The following is a 20,857-nucleotide window of genomic DNA, read 5'->3' on the forward strand; positions in this document are numbered from 1 at the left end:
AAAGTCTCAGGTTCCCTTTTAAAGTTTCTGAAGAACATTCAACCAGCATTTTATAACTTCTGTCTTAAGGAACTCTTACTAGGTGTTAAGGTAAACAAAACACAGGGTCCCAGCACCAAGAAACGCCCAAGGAGCCCTGCTGTACACAGGCTGCAGACTTCTCAGAGCCCTTCCTGTGCTAACACCCATCACCGGCCTTCCAAAGGGCCCCACTGTGGTCTCTCCCACGGTCACCAAGCCTCGGGGCCTCCCCTGCCAGGCAACCCGTCGCAGATGACTGTTCAGAGTTTCTCGCCAGCCAGCCAGGAACTCCACGAGGAGAGGGACCTAGTCTGCTCTTCAGCACCCATCACATGCTCAGTGTCAGGCATCGGACAGGTGCTCACACAGCAAATATTTACTACTACCTGGAAGCCAGTAAACTGTATCATCCAGACATCCGCCAAAGAGGTCAAAAGAAACATGCACTTACCTGTCACTCTGTTTATTACAAAAATCGTTTCTTATTTTGTCCACAATGGAAGTTCGGGGAAGGATGTTGGTTTTGTTTTTTTTCTTGGCATCATTTTCAACTACCACTATTAACCAGTCCACGGAGCTGTGAGCTTTCAGAACATTCTGCCACTTGGTGAGGTCGTCTTTTACTGTAGCTTTATACACCTCAGTATCCTGAAAATAAATAATTCACTGTGAAAGCAGGTTAGTTAATATCCTTTAGTTCATACGGCAAATGTGTCCAATAACGGAAGACAGCGTGCTTTCCTGCTCCGGGATGGGGACACTGCACGGAGAGCCCGGCGCTGGTCCCGGCGGCTGGCACTCTGGGCAGGCTCAGCACCACACCCCAGGTATGCACTGTCCCCGAGACCAGGGAGGCCAAGGGGAGGGCTTCCAGCGTCACAGAGGCAGAGGTGGAGAGGCAAAGGGCCGAGCAAGCTGCCCACAGCAACACAGTCTGCTAACTAAGTCGGGACTTTAAAACCCAGGTCTGCAGGGCCAGAGGCCACAGGTCCAAGCACAAGAGGGTCCCAACACGGCCGCAGCTCCGCCCTGATGGGAGGCGAGTGGCTGTGGAGCCCCCAGAACCACTCTAACCTCAGTGCCACATGCAGGCCACGCCGGGGGCAAGGCAGCTTCAGAGGCGAACCCGAGTAAAGAGGACACGCTAGGGCTTTTGCAAGTGGTCCTCGTTCCCATGCATCGACAGGGGAGCAGGCCTGGGCCTGAGAACCAAAGTTGCTCCGGACTCAGGGCACCACACAGCAGCCTGCGCGAACACCAACGAGGCGAGCCTTGGCTCTCCTCCAGGGAGAAGCAGGGAAACAGAAGTCTCCCTTGCTTTGTAACTCTGTTTACATCTGATGTTATGCTCCGTAAATCCACTAAGCGGATTCAGAGTGAAAAAAACAAGATGCTTAACTCATTTCAATATGAGGCACTTAAAAACCTTTGGAAACTATAACTCATAGCTACTGTCTAAATATATGCTTCCCCCTCTTTTAACAGAAAGATTCCTTACTATCCTGCTTGTATTTTCTCTAGATGTTCTAGTCTCTCTCGAGTAACACTCACGTGATTGATCCATGAATGAGTTAAATCTCAAATTCTGTATCAAGTCCCTCCTTTCGTTTAATTAATAAGTGAAAAGTTCCAAAAGGCAGTACTTAAAAAATTTTAAAAACTGCTATGTCCTCAGTTTAAATTTGAAATAAGTACAATCTGAAAAAGATCTTTTGGTTAAAAATTAAAAGGAAAACCATCCTGCAAAACTCTCATTTCTGTGAACTAATATCCAACAGTACCATACACGCATACTGCGTATTTTCCATACAACGGCCGTGCTTAGGACTGGAAGCTTAGACTTTACAATGCTGGTCCTCTGTCGAAACCCAGATGCATGACGCCTGGAAAGTGAAACCAGAAGGCCAGGGGGCTGCAGCCACAGACCCCGGCAGCTTTAAAATCAAGGCGCAGACACAAATCACAGGGCGGACAAGGGGCGGTGAGGAGCCCTGACAAGCTCCAAGGCCGTCCCGGGGCCAGTTCAGGGCGCCCTTCACCAGAATCCACGCTAAGGAGAGGTGGCCGCACCCCAAGGGGACACCAGCCCCTCTCCTGGGGACATTCTGGGGCAGCTTGCGGGGACTCTCGGGAAGAGGCCTCGCTGAGCAGCCGGCTGGACAGAGTCCCCCAAAGTTCTGGCGGAATCGGGAGGACAGAACCCAGTACATCACTCACGATGGTGAGCAAACAGCAAACATTCCTAAAAAGACTCGCTGACTCTGCAGAAGAGGAACCCAAGCTGAACCACTGAGGTTAAGGGTCTCTCAGGAAACCGCAGCAAAGAGAGGAAGACGCCATCACAGGGAAGGAAGGGGGACGAGGGGGTCCTAGTGGGGAGCAGCCGCCTCGGCGCCAGAACCAAGCCGGGCGAGGAAGGCATCACAGTGCAGATGACGAAGGACTGGGGGCTGGCTCGGGGTGTCCCAGGACAAGTAGGGCAAACAGGGCCTCCGAGGGGGGTCATGGGTCACATGAGGTGGGGAGGGGGTGATCCATCAGAGCGTCAGCCCAGAGCGGGGGGTGGGGGGGCACCCACGCCACAGGGCAGCAGGACAGCAGTGACAGGAGAAGGTTCACAGGCAGCGATGATTCCAATAAGCAAACCTATGGAAGATAATGAGTGCCCGGCTTCTCCAAGCCGGAGAAGGGAGTTACAAGTATGGAAAGGGAAGGAACTATGTCTCAAGTAGTATAATATGACTTGAAGGAAAGAGGTGTAACTTACAGTGTATACTATAAACCAGAGTCCCCCAACCCCCCGGGCCAAGGACTGGTACCTGTCCACGCCTATTAAGAACCGGGCCACACAGCAGGAGGTGAGCGGTAGGCGAGCGAGCGAAGCTTCGTCTGCCGCTCTCCATGGCTTCCCATCACTCACATCACCGCCTGAACTATCCCCCCACTCCACCCCCCGTCCTTGGAAAAACTGTCTTCAACAAAACCAGTCCCTGGTGACAAAAAGGTGGGGGAGCGCTGCTATAAACCATAAAGCAACTAGTGGAATAACATAACAAAGAGTTTTACTTTTAAATCTAAACTCCTAAACATTGTCAACTTGCTCCAAAAAGTTTTCTTAACAGATGGTAATCAAAACTATCAATAGGGCTTCCCTGGTGGCGCAGTGGTTGAGAGTCCGCCTGCCAATGAAGGGGACACAGGTTTGAGCCCTGGTCCGGGACGATCCCGCATGCCATGGAGCAACTAAGCCCGTGCACCACAACTACTGAGCCTGCGCTCTAGAGCTCTCGTGCCACAACTACTGAGCCCGTGTGCCACAACTACTGAAGCCCGCGCACCGCAACGAAGAGTAGCCCCCACTCCCACAACTAGAGAAAGTTCGCGCACAGCAACAAATACCCAACCCGGCCAAAAAAATTAATTAAGTAAGTAATTAAAATTAAAATTAAAAAAAAACTATCAATAAAACAAAAGGGCTTCCCTGGTGGCGCAGTGGCTGAGAGTCCACCTGCCGATGCAGGGGACACGGGTTCGTGCCCCAGTCCGGGAGGATCCCACATGCTGCGGAGCGGCTGGGCCCGTGAGCCATGGCCGCTGAGCCTACGCGTCCGGAGCCTGTGCTCCACAACGGGAGAGGCCACAGCAGTGAGAGGCCCGCGTACCACAAAAAAACCAAAACCAAAACCAAACCAAACAAAAAAAACCCCACAGGCTCCCTACTAGAAAACAAGTTTAAGGAAAACAAAACACCATCATCCATAACGCCCACAAAAACTACACCTAGCAAAAAAATGCAAGACTTTTATGAAAAACACTATGACACGTTACGAAAACATAAAAAAAGCCATAAAGAATGGAGAAACAAACCAGGTTCCCAGAGGAGAAGATTCATGATCATTAACATTCTTCTCAGATGAACGTGTAACTTTTTGAAGACAACCCCAATCAAAACACCTCCGTCTTTTGTTTTTTTCCTTTTCAGTCACTGTTCCAGTTACCTATGGCTTTGTACCAAACCCCTACACTACGCAGTGGTCCAGAAGATCTGCTCACACACCTGCACCCTGGAGATTTGGTGGACAGCTCGCCGCCCCACATGGTGCCAGCTGTGGCACTGGAAGGCTGGGAGCGAGATGGCAGTGACACGTCTGCTGATGGACGCTCGCTTGCTGACAGCATCTGCCGGGGCTGGGAGTGCACTCCTCCAGATGGCCTTCCCACAGGGGCACTGACTTCCTCTGAGAATGGTGGCTGGGATATGACAACAAGCGTCCCAAGAGGACGCGGCAAAAGATACATTCCCTTTTAGGACAGTCTCAAGAGTCACAGCTTCCCGTCTGCCAGTCAGACCCACCCAGATTCAACTGGAGGAGACACAGACCCAGGCTCTCATGGCAGGAACGTCACTGCCATGCAGAGAAGAACCCGTGGGATGGGAGGTACTGGTACAGACATTTTTGGAAAATAAAACCTGGACACCTAACAATCGGATTCTAAAATTCATGTGAAAGAGAAAATGCATGCTAGCCAAGAGATTTATTTTAAAAGAACAGATATCAGTACATATTATAAAAATGTAATTAAACGTAATTAAAAGTCTGGTCCAGGCATAGAACAGACAATGATCAACAGAACGCATGTGTCCAGAATAATGTGCATAAAAGATACTGCTTTAAAATAAAGGTAACGGGACTTCCCTGGTGGGGCAGTGGTTAAGAATCTGCCTGCCAATGCAAGGGACATGGGTTTGATCCCTGGTCCGGGAAGATCTCACATCAGCGGAGCAATTAAGCCCGTGTGCCACAACTACTGAGCCAGCGTGCCTAGAGCCCGTGCTCTGCAACAAGAGAAGCCACCACAGTGAGAAGCCAGTGCAACACAACGAAGAGTAGCCCCTGCTCGCCCCAACTAGAGAAAGCCTGCGTGCAGCAACGAAGACCCAATGCAGCCAAAAAATATGAATAAATAAATAAATAAATAAATAAAATAAAGTTGACATTTTCGGTAAGTGGGGAAAAGGTAGACTATTATGAATGATATTAGGTCAAGTTGCTCCCCATTTAGACAACAAATTAGACACTGAACCCACATTGCTCCTACCGTATACAAAAATAACTTGAAGCTATACAGATCCAAATATAAAACACAAATTATAAAAATATTAAAAGAAAACATAGGAGAAAATCAGTTATTATCTTCAGATAGACAAGGCCTTCCTAAACATGAAACACTACTCAGAAACCATGTTTTTAATGACATATTTCACTCCATAAAGATTATAAGAGTTATTAATATCCATGCACTAAATAATACATCAACTACCTATATAGAACAGAAACTACAGAAGATGCAGGAGAAATAGAAACATTCTAATAATAGAAGACTTTAACATACCACTGTCAGTTAAAGATAGATCAAGTGAAAAAAACAAAATATAAATGACCTCAACAACATAATCAGTACAAGCTGTTATGGGTACATATTTAATACTACAATCTAAAAACAAAGAAGATACATTCTCAAGCACACATGGAACATCCACCAAGACTTTATTAGGTCACAAAGAAAAAAATTTTTCCTAATAGCAGAAAAGATTAAAAACACCACTCTAATCACAATGCAATAAAATTAGAAATGTTAAAGTGAAAACATTTTTAAACTTCCTTCTGGAGATTAAAAAACTTTCTGTTAAACTACTGAGTGTAAGGGGTGATACAAACAGAAAATAGAGAATTTCTGAAAAATAATAACAGAAAACGGGGATATATTTAAATTCACATCTTTAAAGACCTATATTACTAAAAATTTAAGAATGAAAATAAATGCATTCCCAACTTAAAAAAAACTAGGAAAAGAACAAAGTAAACTATAAGAAAACAAAAGGAAGGAAATAATAAAAATGGAAGCAGAAATTAATGAGATAGAAAACATGCTAATAGTATATCAGATTAATAAATAAAACTCCTGTTTCTCTGGGGGGGGAAAGAAACAACTAATTTAATCAAGGAAGAAAACACAAATATACAAAATAAGAAATAACGATGGGGCAATAACTATTGACACAGAGCATTTTTTTTTTTTTTTTTTTTTTTTTTTTTTGCGGCACGCGGGCCTCTCACTGTTGTGGCCTCCCTCTCCCGTTGCGGAGCACAGGCTCCGGACGCGCAGGCTCAGCGGCCATGGCTCACGGGCCCAGCCGCCCCGCGGCATGTGGGATCCTCCCGGACCGGGGCACGAACCCGCGTCCCCTGCATCGGCAGGCAGGTGGACTCTCAACCACTGCGCCACCAGGGAAGCCCCAGAGCATATTTTAAAAGTTGAAAAAAGACCACTTCATACACCTCAATGGAAAGAAATTTTTAAACTGAAATGTATCATTTCTAAGAAAAATATAGTTTATCAAGATTGACAAATGGCTGAAACAGATCAATTTCCATGGAAGGGATACAGAAAGTGATCAAGGAACTATCCCACAAGAAAGTACCAGGTCCAGATGGTTTCTCAGGAGAACTCCATCAAACCCTAGAGATCAGGCAGTACTAGTGCTACGTAAATTGCTTCAGACATAGAAAACAAAACCTTCCACGTTATGTCTATGAATCAAGTATAACACTGATACCGAAACCTGATACACACAGTAGGGAAAAAAGTTACAGATCAGTCACTTGTGAATATATTGGTACATGCAAAAAATCCTAAATAATGTGAACAGACACCAATACCACAGTAAGAAAATAATACTCTGATCAAGTGGAATATGCCAGGAATGCAAGCATGGTTCAATAATAAGAAACCCATTAATGTAATTCAACAAATTAGTACATGTAAGTGGGAAAAATCATATGATTATCTCCACCAGGTATGAGAAAGCCTTTAATAGAAGTCAACAGTGTATTCCTAATAAAAACCCTCGAGAAAATAGGAACGGATGGAAGTTCCTTCATACACTCACTCAAATTCACCTTATTTCCATAGTCAGCGCCCTACTGTGGGGAGACACCACAGGCATTCCCACTTAAGTCAGGAACAAGGAAAAGATACCCACTGTCTCCACTGCTACTAGACAATGTCTTACAACAGGAAAAGCAATTTGAGGCATAAGAAGTGAAAAGGAAGAAATAAGACTCTCTGCAGGTGACAGGATAGGATATCTGGAAAACCCTAGACTTTGGGGCCTAGAGAACCAATGATAAAACTAACTCAAACAATAAAAGAATTCAGCAAGGTTAACATGAAAAAAATCAATGTCTTCATATACAAAAAAAAATAACCAACTAGAAGATATAATGGGAGAGAAAACCCCGTTGACAATAGCAACTAAAAAGTAAAATACTTAGCAAAGTAATTTGAAACTAAAATCCATGTGGAAAAATAAACATGCCAGAGCAACTAGGCAAACACTGAAGAGAATGACCCCTGAGAGAGGACCAGCCCGACCAGGTATGAACGTGGACTGTCAGTCTAGGGAAAGCACGAACTGCAAACAAACTCTGAACTCTTCAAAGCAGGTTTGTTTCTGGCTGTAGTACAGGTGTAGCAATTCTGAAACTATTCTATGCATACTGCAGGACTGAGCGGGTGAGTGAATGTGTTGATGCGTCAGAGCCAGGGTAGATATAAACACGGAACAGGGTAAGGCAAGAAAGCCCTGTGGGGTTAGGCTAAAATCAGAGGCATCAGTATCAACTCACGATTTCTAAGACACATGCTTCCCTAGCCCCGTGTAGTCAAAAGGCATAGAAGCGGGGACCCTCCCACAGTGCCAGGGGAACCAGGGCTCTGTGGAAAAAATGGCTGATTCCAGCACAAGGGTAGCAAAGGGACAAGAACCCAGAATACCTTGTTGTGCCAGAAAATTAGAAAGTGCTCAAAAGGACACAGGAGCCAGCTTGAAGTGACTCTCACTGGCCAAATCTGGGGCAACTTGGAACATCAAAATAAGTAAGGATAATTGACTATAAAGCACTAAATAAAACAGAAGCCCACACAGGCTCTTCCCTAGAGTAGAGTGCTGACTGATAAATTTGGGGAAGTGGTACATGCAAGCCTTGGTAATGACTGGTGCAGGAAGAATCATCACTCGGGGCTAAATCTGGTCTGGATTTTGGAGGGGTTCCCGTCACTGTGTGACAGGGGTGCCTCCCTGGGCATAAACTGTGCAAACAACATGGCTTATGCTGAACATGTGTATTCCCCCGGGAGTCTAGCCACCCTTGGAGTTTTGCTGTGGGCCAGGCGGAGGCTGCCTACGTGCCTGGCCCAATAAAAACCCTGGGTGCTGAGTCTCCAACGAGCTCCCCTGGTGGACAGCATCCCACACGTGCTATCACACGTGTTCTCGGGAGGAAGCACATCCCACGTGACTCCACTGGGAAAGGCTACAAAGCGAAGTCAGCAAAGGCAAAAGGTGCACGGGGTGAAGGGGAGAACAGGCGTGAGCTTCGAGTCCTTTCTCATTAAAACTACAAAAACTACTTCTGCATCCTCAGTTTCAGGTTAAAATGTCACAGCATGTAACGATTTATATATTTTGTATACTGCTAAATGCTTGTTTTATTAGAGTCAAACAGATAGGAAGAAATGACCCACAGAATTTTCTATTCGTTCATGAAAGAATAATTCCGTCCAGAATGGGTTCATGAACACAGAACTGCCAAGTACGAGTAAAGGCCGCAGTGCCCGCAGCTGCAGCGTCCCCTCACTTGATGGGCGTCCCAGAGCGCCTCCTGCACCAGACACAGATCGTGAGTTAGGAGACACAGTCCTCTGCCCCCAGAGAGCCCGCAAACCCGAACGAAAGACAAACAAGGATTCGCAAGTACAGTAATTGTCATGATGGTTGAGTACAGGGTGTTACGAAAACAAAGCTGAAAGTAAATATTAAAAAGACCTAGTGCCCACTAGGCCACAGAGAGATGGCTCACAAGAACTGGAAACACAAGTAAGACTGTATTTGGTGATCACCACGAGTGCCCCACGCTGGGCCAGAGCAGAAAATAGGCCACGGCAAAGCCACACGCTTGGCGGAAGGATGGAGAAAAGAGAAGACTACCAAAAAATTAAAATTAAAAAGTAAATTTCAAAAAGTATAGCTGTCTTAGCAAAACCCAGACCTCTGAATCTTAACCCCATTCCAAGACATGTTCTTGTAACTTCTCCCTTTAAATGAATACTTACACAGCATTCCGTCCAATAAATATGAAGAAAGGGGAACGTGAGCAGAGCTTTGTTTCCTTCTTTGGGCAGCAGCTCCTCTTTGAATTGAACAAAGTTAGATTCTAGGTGAATCATCTTTGGAGCTCGGCCATAGGACCTATAAACAATTTTTAATAAGTCACTGAAGAAAATAAGAATGTTTAGCAGAAAGAAAAGGAGAAAACAACAACAACAATTTAATCACATCTATGAGTTCAGAAGTACACATAGGGCACTAAGCCTGAACTGTAGCGATTACATATGCTATCCAAAAAGACGCTGTAACTTAGTTTAAACACAGCCCACATGGACATGTCAAGGCTCTCCATAAATCTGTCGGCTTTACTTTGCTTGCAACACAGACTTCTGAGAAAAACGGATGTTAACCTACAGTCACTATAAAAGAAGAAAAGGGTTTCCCAATTGTCAAAAGTGCTGTGTGAAGCTATCAAAGCTTTAAACTGCTCTAATACTTTTGTGACAACCGGTATTATCCAAAAAAAGAGAACTGTCTGGTGAAAAAGAACAGGTTTCGTTCACATAGCATAAATAAAATAGTGGTAACCAGCCTCCTCCATTTTTTCTCAACCCAAGAACAAAGGACACAGAGAGAAATCCCATAAGCTGCACTCATCTAACCTATGGCTATCAGAGGGTATGGATGCTGTTTTATTATACTTGTAAAAATAAATTATGCTACATACATCTTTTTTCCATACCTCTATTTTCCACCTCTAGTAGCTGTATCTCTTTTAAATATCTATAGCTGGATTTTGTACTTTTTATCCAATATAAGGAGTCTCGGTGATTAATAAGCTAAAACCAACCAAATTTAATGTGATTATGCTTGAACTTGTGGATTTTCTATTTCAGCCTCTCTATTTTTTTCTGTCCTTTGAGAGATTAATCAAATTTTCTTTTTCCATCCTTCTTCTCTGTTAGTTTGAAAGTTTAACCATCTATTTCTTTTCTGCTGTTGGTTACATTTTAATTTTTAATATGCATAAACTTAAATTTCCCTCTCCAAGATTACAGTAAATGTCTACCTCTCCTTGAACAAGATAGTACACTGTCTTCTCCCTGCTTCCCTCCACAATCTGAAATTTTAGATTTTTTAATTCTTAAAAGCAACGACACCATAATATAGCATAGTATTTATGACTTGCTTGCTGGCAGCTGCTTCCTTTACCCTGTGAATTCATGGTTCATTTTCCTTTTTCTTAAGATACATTCCTTAATTATTTCACAGAGAGTAGTACAGTTTCTGATCATACATGTCTGAAAATGTTTCCCAACGATCTCCATCCGGTGGCAAGCAGCAAATATAAGATGTGAACAGCACTCTGGAGAGAACACGTGTGGTGCCGTGCGGCCAGAGTGGCAGATCAGGGCCCCCGGCCATCCTGGGCCCAGCTGGCATCCTGTCTCTCCCAAGGGCCGGGGGAGGCTGAGGCCGTCTTCCCGCTTGTATGAGTAGGAATAATACAGAACTCTAGATTCAGAGGTACTTGCCCTCAAGACTCTTCTTAAATGCTATATTTTATGCTACATTTTAAATGCTGTTAGAGACTGCAAATCCCGTTTTTCTTTTCTCCCTGTTGCTTGGCATGGCTTTTTGTTTGCTTTGTTTTGTTTTCCTTCTGCTTGACATTCAGCGGCCCCTGCAATCTCCGAACTCACTGCTGGGAAAATCTTGACGCCAGTTCTTCAAGTATCACCTGTCCTCCACCCTCTCTATACTCTCCTTCTGAAACATCTTCTACAGGGACATTGAAACTTCTGGACTTGGCCTTCACGGCTCAGCTTTCCTTTCACGCCTCCAACTCCAGCTCTCAGCATTCAACTCCGGAGTTTCCAAGCACAATCTCCCAACTCACTACTTTGCTTTTCAGCTACACAGCAGTTCACTGCATCAAGTAAAGTTTCTGCTTCAATTTTTCCCCCCAAGATCTAATCAATTAATTTAAAATTTTATCAAACTAATATATATACACTTTAACATGTCAAGTAGTACTAAAGAGCTTTACACACACGCACACACACACACACACACCCACACACCCACACACACCGCGGCAGAGGGAACCCTGCCCGGGCCTTCTGTCACCCCTTTCTACCCCTCGCCTTCCAAGGTCCTGGGCCCCTGGCCCTGTCACCTGTCAGGACTCGCCTGCTTCTCAGGGAGCCACCTCTGCAGACACACGGGCTCAGCTTTCCCTCCTATTCCTCTGTCCATCCTCCTTCTCCCAAAGAGGCGTCCACGTCTCTGCTGCCGCCACTTCTGCCCTCCTCTGTCCTTGAACATTTCTCATTCTCTTTTCTCATTTAGTTTTCCAGAAGGTGAAGAGATGAAAATACGTGTTAAATCTATGCAGTGTCTCTATTTCATTTTTTTCCTCATAACCCCCTTTCCTGTTTCTTCTATCTTTCTGAATGTTTAAATAACGTAGACTATTGGAAACCCTTTACAGATGACTCCATTTCTCCAGGTATTAAACTCTTCCGTTTGCTGGACTATTTTCTCTCATTCACAGCACTGGGCCTCTTGAGATGGTGAATAATTTTTCTGTAAGAGAATTCTCCCACACTCTTCATATTATATGTAGGTAATTCAATACATTCCTCGTAACACTATCATCAGGCACAAAGCTTCGACTGGACTCAAGAGAGCCTGGATAGGTCATCTAGGATGTCAGCTCTTCACGTTAGCAGATCACAAACTGGTGATCAGAAAGGAATAACAGGGCAAGAATCAGAATTACATCAACATGAGTAACAGCAGGAAATTCTTCAGAAACCTTGCTAAAATCAGATTACTGGGATTAACAAGTCACAATCCAAACATTTTCTACAAATAATATCTAAGCTTACCAGAAATTAGTCTTCCAGTCAGATAATTCGAAGTCAATTATTTCCTCAGAACAAATCATTAGAGGAACAATTACAAACAATAGGGCAAACGGCAGGATTGATTTGGTTTCCCTCCTAACTTTTTTTATATATTTATTTATTTTTAATTTTTTTTTTTGGCTGTGTTGGGTCTTCGCTGCTGCACGCGGGCTTTCTCTCTAGTTGCAGTGAGCAGGAACTACTCTTCGTTGCAGTGTGCGGGCTTCTCATTGCAGTGGCTTCTCTTGTTACGGAGCATGGGCTCTATGTGTGCAGACTTCAGTAGTTGTGGCACTCAGGCTCAGTAGTTGTGGCACGCGAGCTCTAGAGCGCAGGCTCAGTAGTTGTGGCACACAGGCTTAGCTGCTCCGTGGCACGTGGGATCTTCCCGGGCCGGGGCTCGAGCCCGTGTCCCCTACATTGGCAGGCGGATTCTTAACCACTGTGCCACCAAGGAAGCCTCTCCTTCATAATTTTTAAGTAACATCTTTCTGTACACTTTCTCATCCTTAAGAGAAGAGCCAGGAGCTCAGGGCAGAGAGAAGGCCTCATAAGACAGCAGACAGAGGCACCTGCTGTAATGTGGAATCGGAGTGTGCGTCTGCTTTCCAAAATGCCATGAGGAATCAGAAGCCATTCCTATAAAAGTGGGCCTTCAGCTCAGAAGAAGTGTCCCATTTCTACCGTCCTATGTCTTGTCAAGAAAATCAACACATCCCTTAGAGAAGAAGGCCCACAATTACGTGGCTCCACTCAGTTTCCTGAGAACTCAGCCTTTAACTCTTACTACTTCACTTGCTCACACAAATGCCTACAAAACGAGGAGGGAGATGCAGCGAAAACCACAGGCGCCGTACCTTCTCCATTCCATCGGTTCTCTTGGAAGCTGCTGGGAGAGCGTCGGATAAATAGAGGTAAATAAATTCTGATCTCCAGCACCTACAACGGGAATAAAAATGGCATTTTTAGGTAAATATAGGAAAAAGGGGCTCTAAAATTTATTAATTGGTATTTTTAGGCAACTTAATAATTTAGCAGAATGACATCACAAGATTTTTTCATATCTGTAAATAAGTGGTCTCAAGAAAAGCCAGCACTTGACACGTGATCTAACTAACCTTCGCCTGGCCTCTCTGAGGTGGGTATGATTCTCCCCACGAGGAGGAGGAGGAGGATCAGGAAAGTGGAGTTACCTGCCTGGGCTCTGAAAGCTAAGGAGAGGCGGAGCTGGCCCAGCTCCACCCAGCCTCACCCCTGCATCAGCTCATACAGCTGCTGCTCTCTTCAACTTGGACAAAACAGCCATGAAACTCTAGGCAGAACAGGAAACCCGGACAAGTGAACAGAGTTTCTTCACCAAAATAAGCTCGATACGCGTCCAAATGCCACTAGGAGCCGAGACGCACAATACGCTCTCTGTGCCCACGCCACCCAGGACACCGGACATGCCTGCTCTCGTCCAGTCCACACGGGAAGTCCTGGAGGCAGACCTGACCTCACGGCCGAAGAGGGGGAGCACAAAGCTGGCTGGCTGCGGAGACCAGTGAGGAACCCAGGAGTGTCTGACTCCGCGTGCTAAGCTGTTAATTCAGCTCTTTCATCCTAGCTTTGACGGAACTGAAAAATCCACTTAGCTCTCATAAGATGATAGATAGCATAACCATATCGTACTTAGGCTTAAAAAGAACCTTTCGGTAGATGACTCAAACTCTTATACTCAGAGGATCCTCTAACTTTAAGCAAAACCATTTTCCATTTGCTTTTCTATTGACCTTAAAGAAATCATTGGGAGTTGATGTGGGCCATTAACACATTTGCTTATTTTGCTATCATGAGCCCTCCAAAAAGACCAAAACAAAACCTTCCCCAAACCACATAACACTGTCAGGTGACTGCTGAGAGGAAGGTGTGTCTGGGCAGCTGAGTTGCTTATCAGAGAGGCAGTGGGGCACAGTGCCTGGACACAGATGCTGAAAGGCTGATGGCCTGGTTCCAACCTGAGGTCCACCACCTACCAGCTGAGTAAGCATGGGGAGACCACCGAGCCTTTCTGTGCCTCGGGGACCATCTGTGAAATGGGAAAATAAGAATAGCTCCCAACAGGGCTATGGTGAGACTAAGTGAGTCAACACAAATAACCTTGAACAAGGCCTGACACAAAGTAAATCCTTAATAAGGGTTACTATTAATAATTTATTGTTGACATGAAAACAACTGTTATGTTTTTTTTGGTTTGTTTGGTTTTTTTTTTTTCGGTACACGGGCCTCTCACTGTTGTGGCCTCTCCCGTTGCGGAGCACAGGCTCCGGACGCGCAGGCTCAGCGGCCATGGCTCACGGGCCCAGCCGCTCCGCGGCATGTGGGATCTTCCCGGACCGGGGCACGAACCCGTGTCCCCTGCATCAGCAGGCGGACTCTCAACCACTGCGCCACCAGGGAAGCCAACTTTTATGTTTTCACTCATCATTTTTCATCATGTTCATTTACTTGGTAGTTGTCTTAGAAATCAAAGTAAGAAAACCTTCAGTTAGCTTCAGATTTCTTATCTTTGAGTGCCAACTCCTGCTGTCTCTTTTAAAGGTTCTAAGATTAACATATAAAAATCACTATGGGCTTCCCTGGTGGCGCAGTGGTTGAGAGTCCGCCTGCCAATGCAGGGGACACGGGTTCGTGCCCCGGTCCGGGAGGATCCCACATGCCGTGAAGCGGCTGGGCCCGTGAGCCATGGCCGCTGAGCCTGCGCGTCTGGAGCCTGTGCTCTGCAACGGGAGAGGCCACAGCAGTGAGAGGCCCGCGTACCGCAAAAAAAAAAAAAAGACCACTAAACCTTGCTAAATAGAAATTAGGGAAAACACACAGAAGCCTTCTCCTCTTTCACTTGGTTTTATATATATATATATATATATATATATATATATATATATATATAGTCCTCGCAATAAAGTCTCACATAAAGGTACGGGGGCGGAGTCAAGATGGTGTACTAGGAAGACGCAGAATTCGCGTCTCCTCACAACTTGGGCACCTACCAGGAACCAGTGGGGGACCAGAGACACCTAAAGGGACAGGAGGAACCCCCAACAACTGGGTAGGACGTGGGGGGAGTGAGGAGGGAGGAGAAGTGGAGGCGGGAGGGGACTGGTGCCCCTGAGGGGTGGCTGGGGGAGGGGAAGGGATCCCACACCTGAAGGGGGGAATTGGGGGATCACTGGGAGGGCAGAGGGTCCAAAGGGAGCGTGGCCAGGTTTCCCCTGCCCAGGAGCCTACTGAGATCCTGGGCCTGATCCTGTGCCCACCGAGGCCCCCTTCAGCTGCGAGGGTCCCAAGGGAATGGGAGGGAGGGAAGGGGGAGCAAAAGTAAAGGCCGGACCTCCAGGACCAGCACCCCTGAGGGGCGGCTGGGGGAGGGGAGGAGTTCCTACACCCAGCGGGACCCACCCACGCACGGTTAGGGGTCCAGCAGCCACAAGGGAGATCCTGGGGGAGATGGTGGGGAGGGGTGTGAAGGAACGGAAGGGAACGGGGCCAGCACTTTCCCTGTCCACTTAGGCACCAGGGAGCCTGTTGGGCTCCCAGGCCTAATCCTCTGCCCTCCCAGCCTCCCTCCTGCTGCGCAGAGCCCAAGCCCCGCTCCTACACTTGGAGACCCCCTCTGAGACCCGCTCCAATGCGCTGGGCCTAAACCCCACCCACACCCCCCCCCTCAGGGCCCTACCTCCAGACTCCGAGCTCCACACTCCAGAGGCCCTCCTTTCCACGTGCTGCCTGTCCCCTTCCGCCCTAAGCAGAGGCCCCTCCCCACGCTCAAACGTCACCCCCCCACCCGCCTAGGTCCCGCCCCACCCTAAACCCTGCCCCTGCCTAAGTTCCACCCCCACCTGAACTCCACCCTCATAGCCAAGGCTTCTTTATGTTGTTGTTGTTTTTTCCTCTTTTAGATTGGGGTTGTTTCACCTTGTTGATTCATTGTTGTTGATTCTTTTAGAATTTTATTTTTCCGAATAAATCTTTTCTTTTTCTAATTTTATTTTATTCTTTATACTTTGTTAGTGATCTCTCTTTTTGGTTTGTTCGCCCCCCCTTTTCTTTTTTTTTTTTTCTTTTTTCTGTTGTGGTTTTATTTCATTGTTGCAGTTGTTTCAATTATGGTTTTATTTTTCCTAATATACCTTTTATCTTTCCAATTTTATTTTTTTATTCTTTGATATTGTACTGCACTTTTCTTTCTTTCTTCCTTTTTTTTTACCGTGCCACAAAGCTTGCAAGATCTTGGTTCCCAGGCCAGAGGTCAGACCCGAGCTCCTGTGGTGGGAGCTCCGAGTCCAAACCACTGAACTAACAGAGAACTTCAGACCCCAGGGAATATTAATTGGAGTGAGGCCTCCCGGAGGTCCTCATCTCAGCACCAAGACCCAGCTCTATCCAACCGCCTACAAACTCCAGTGCTTGACGTCTCAGTCCAAACAACCAGTAAGACAGGAATACAGCACCACCCATCAAAAAAACAAAAAAAAAAGAAAGAAACAACAAAAAAATGTTACAGATGAAGGACCAAGGTAAAAAGCTACAAGGCCAAATAAATGAAGACGAAACAGGCAACCTACCTAAAAAACGAATTCAGAGTAATAACAGTAAAGATGATCCAAAATTTCGGAAACAGAATGGAGAAAATACAACAAACATTTAACAAGGACCTAGAAGAACTGGAGCAAACAGTGATGAACAACACAATTACTGAAATTAAAAATACTCTAGAAGGAATCAATAACAGAATAACTGAGGTGGAAGAATGGCTAAGTAAGCTGGAAGATAAAATGGTGGAAATAACTGCCAGGGAGCAGAATAAAGAAAAAAGAATGAGAGGAACTGAGGACAGTCTAAGAGACCTCTGGGACAACATTAAACGCACCAACATTCAAATTATAGGGGTCCCAGAAGAAGAGAAAAATAAAGGGTCTGAGAAAATATTTGAAGAGATTATAGTCAAAAACTTCCCTAACATGGGAAAGGAAATAGTCAATCAAGTCCAGGAAGCGCAGAGAGTACCATACAGGATAAACCCAAAGAGAAACACACCAAGACACATATTAATCAAACTATCAAAAATAAAATACAAAGAAAAAATATTAAAAGCAGCAAGGGAAAAGCAACAAATAACATACAAGGGAATCCCTATAAGCTTAACAGCTGATCTTTCAGAAGAAACTCTGCAAGCCAGAAAGGAGTGGCAGGACATATTCAACTAAAGTGATAAAAGGGAAAAACCTACAACCAAGATTACTCTACCCAGCAAGGATCTCATTCAGATTCGATGTAGAAATTAAAACCTTTAGAGACAAGGAAAAGATAACGGAATTCAGCACCACCAAACCAGCTTTACAACAAATGCTAAAGGAACTTCTCTAGGCAGGAAACACAAGAGAAGGAAAAGACCCACAAAAACAAACCCAAAACAACTAAGGAAATGGTAATAGAAACATACATATTGGGCTTCCCTGGTGGTGCAGTGGCTGAGAGTCTGCCTGCCGATGCAGAAGACGGGGGGTTCATGCCCCGGTCCAGGAAGATCCCACATGTTGCGGAGCGGCTGGGCCCATGAGCCATGGCCGCTGAGCCTGCGCGTCCGGAGCCTGTGCTCCGCAACAGGAGAGGCCACAACAATGAGAGGCCCGCGTACCGCAAAAAACAAAACAAAACAAAACAGAAAACATATTGATAATTACCTTAAATGTAAATGGATTAAATGCTCCAACAAAAAGACACAGACTGGCTGAATGGATACAAAAACAAGACCCGTATATAGGCTGTCTACTGGAGACCCACTTCAGACCTAGAGACACATACAGACTGAAAAGTGAGGAGATGGAAAAACATATTCCATGCAAATGGATATCAAAGGAAAGCTGGAGTAGCAATTCTCATATCAGACAAAACAGACTTTAAAATAAAGACTATTAGAAGAGACAAAGAAGGACACTACATAATGATCAAGGGATCAATCCAAGAAGAAGATATAACAATTTAAAATATTTATGCACCCAACACAAGAGCACCCCAATACATAAGGCAAATGCTAACAGCCATAAAAGGGGAAATCGAGAGTAACACAATCATGGTAGTGGACTTTAACACCCTACTTTCACAAATGAACACATCATGCAAAATGAAAATAAATAAGGAAACACAAACTTTAAATGACACATTAAACAAGAAGGACTTAATTGATATTTATAGGTCATTGCATCAAGAAACAACAGAATACACTTTCTTCTCAAGTGCTCATGGAACATTCTCCAGGATAGATATCTTGATAGATATCTTGGGTCACAAATCAAGCCCTGGTAAATTTAAGAAAATTGAAATCGTATCAAGTATCTTTTCCGACCACAACGCTATGAGACTAGACACCAATTACAGGAAAAAAACTGTAAAAAATACAAACACATGGAGGCTAAACAATACGTTACTAAATAACCAAGAGATCACTGAGGAAATCAAAAATTACCTAGAAACAAATGACAATAAAAAAACACGATGACCCAAAACCTATGGGATGCGGCAAAAGCAGTTCTAAGAGGGAAGTTTATAGCAATACAATCCTACCTCAAGAAACAAGAAAAATCTCAAATAAGCAACCTAACCATATACCTAAAGCAATTAGAGAAAGGAGAACAAAAAAACCCCCAAAGTTAGCAGAAGGAAAGAAATCATAAAGATCAGATCAGAAATAAATGAAAAAGAAATAAAGGAAACAATAGCAAAGATCAATAAAACTAAAAGCTGGTTCTTTGAGAAGATAAACAAAATTGATAAACCATTAGCCAGACGCATCAAGAAAAAAAGGTAGAAGACTCAAATCAACAGAATTAGAAATGAAAAAGAAGTAACAACTGACACTGCAGAAATACAAAGGATCATGAGAGATTACAACAAGCAACTGTAGGCCAATAAAATGCACAACCTGGAAGAAATGGACAAGTTCTTAGAAAAGCACAACCTTCCAAGACTGAACCCGGAAGAAACAGAAAATATAAACAGACCAATCACAAACACTGAAATTTAATCTCTGATTAAAAATCTTCCAAGAAACAAAAGGCCAGGACCAGATGGCTTCACAGGCGAATTCTATCAAACATTTACAAAAGAGCTAACACCTATCCTTCTCAAACTCTTCCAAAATACAGCACAGGGAGGAACCCTCCTAAGCTCACTCTATGAGGCCACCATCACCCTGATACCAAAAGCAGACAGAGATGTCACAAAAAAAGATACCTCTGATGAACACAGATGCAAAAATCCCCAACAAAATACTAGCAAACAGAATCCAACAGCACATTAAAAGGATCATAGGCCATGATCAAGTGGGGTTTATCCCAGGAATGCAAGAATTCTTCAATACATAGAAACCAATCCATGTGATACACCATATTAACAAATTGAAGGATAAAAAGTCATATGAAAATCTCAATAGATGCAGAAAAAGCTTCTGACAAAATTCAACCCCCATTTATCATAAAAACTCTCCAGAAAGTAGGCATAGAGGGAACTTACCTCAACATAATAAAGGCCATATATGACAAACCCACAGCCAGCATCGTCTTCAATGGTGAAAAACTGAAAGCATTTCCACTAAGATCAGGAACAAGACAAGGTTGTCCACTCTCACCACTCTTATTCAACATAGTTTTGGAAGTTTTAGCCACAGCAATCAGAGAAGAAAAGAAATAAAGGGAATCCAAATCGGAAAAGAAAAAGTAAAGCTGTCACTGTTTGCAGATGACGTGATACTATACACAGAGACTCCTAAAGGTGCTACCAGAAAACTACTAGAGCTAATCAATGAATTTGGTAAAGTAGCAGGATACAACATTAATGCACAGAAATCTCGCATTCCTATACACTAATGATGAAAAATCTGAAAGTGAAATCAAGGAAACACTCCCATTTACCACTGCAACAAAAAGAATAAAATACCTAGGAATAAACCTCCCTAAGGAGACAAAAGACCTGTATGCAGGAAACTATAAGACACTGATGAAAGCAATTAAAGATGATACAAACAGATGGAGAGGTATACCATGTTCTTGGATTGGAAGAATCAACATTGTGAAAATGACTCTACTACCCAAAGCAATCTACAGATTCAATGCAATCCCTATCAAACTACCAATGGCATTTTTCACAGAACTAGAGCAAAAAATTTCACAACTTGTATGGAAACACAAAAGACCCCGAATAGCCAAAGCAATCTCGAAAAAGAAAAATGGAGCTGGAGGAATCAGGCCCCCGTACTTCAGACCATACTACAAAGCTACAGTAATCAAGACAGCATGGTACTGGCACAAAAACAGAAATAGTGATCAATGGAAAAGGATAGAAAGCCCAGAGATAAAACCACACACACATATGGGCACCTAATTTATGACAAAGGAGGCAAGAATATACAATGGAGAAAAGATAGCCTCTTCAATAAGTGGTACTGGGAAAACTGGACAGCTACATGTAAAAGAATAAAATTAGAACACTTCCAAACACCGTACACAAAAATAAACTCAAAATGGATTAAAGACCTAAATGTAAGGCCAGACACTATAAAACTGTTAGAGGAAAACATAGGCAGAACACTCTATGACATAAATCACAGCAAGATCCTTTTTGACCCACCTCCTAGAGAAATGGAAATCAAAACAAAAATAAACAAATGGGACCTAATGAAACTTAAAAGCTTTTGCACAGCAAGGGAAACCATAAA

The 20,857-nt window shown here is 44.3% G+C and overlaps 1 protein-coding gene across 6 annotated transcripts in view; it reads right to left on the reverse strand.

The window, feature by feature from the left end:
- TRAPPC10 (trafficking protein particle complex subunit 10) overlaps nucleotides 1–20,857 on the reverse strand; it is a 91,779-nt gene that overhangs the window by 49,040 nt on the left and 21,882 nt on the right. For 4 of the 6 annotated variants that reach the window (XM_081235852.1, XM_081235849.1, XM_081235854.1 and 1 more), the window contains 3 exons: nucleotides 12,963–13,044; nucleotides 9,199–9,334; nucleotides 473–669 (listed from right to left, as the gene is read on the reverse strand). In XM_081235852.1, coding sequence (XP_081091978.1) covers nucleotides 473–669; nucleotides 9,199–9,334; nucleotides 12,963–13,044 — 415 coding nt within the window. Of the gene's footprint in view, nucleotides 1–472; nucleotides 670–9,198; nucleotides 9,335–11,372; nucleotides 11,933–12,087; nucleotides 12,938–12,962; nucleotides 13,045–20,857 lie in introns of those variants that run through there. The other 2 variants (XM_081235851.1, XM_081235850.1) reach the window with 2 other exon arrangements.

This window comes from Mesoplodon bidens (genome assembly GCF_964165515.1).
Source record: "Mesoplodon bidens genome assembly, chromosome: 5".
Lineage (NCBI taxonomy): Eukaryota > Metazoa > Chordata > Mammalia > Artiodactyla > Ziphiidae > Mesoplodon > Mesoplodon bidens.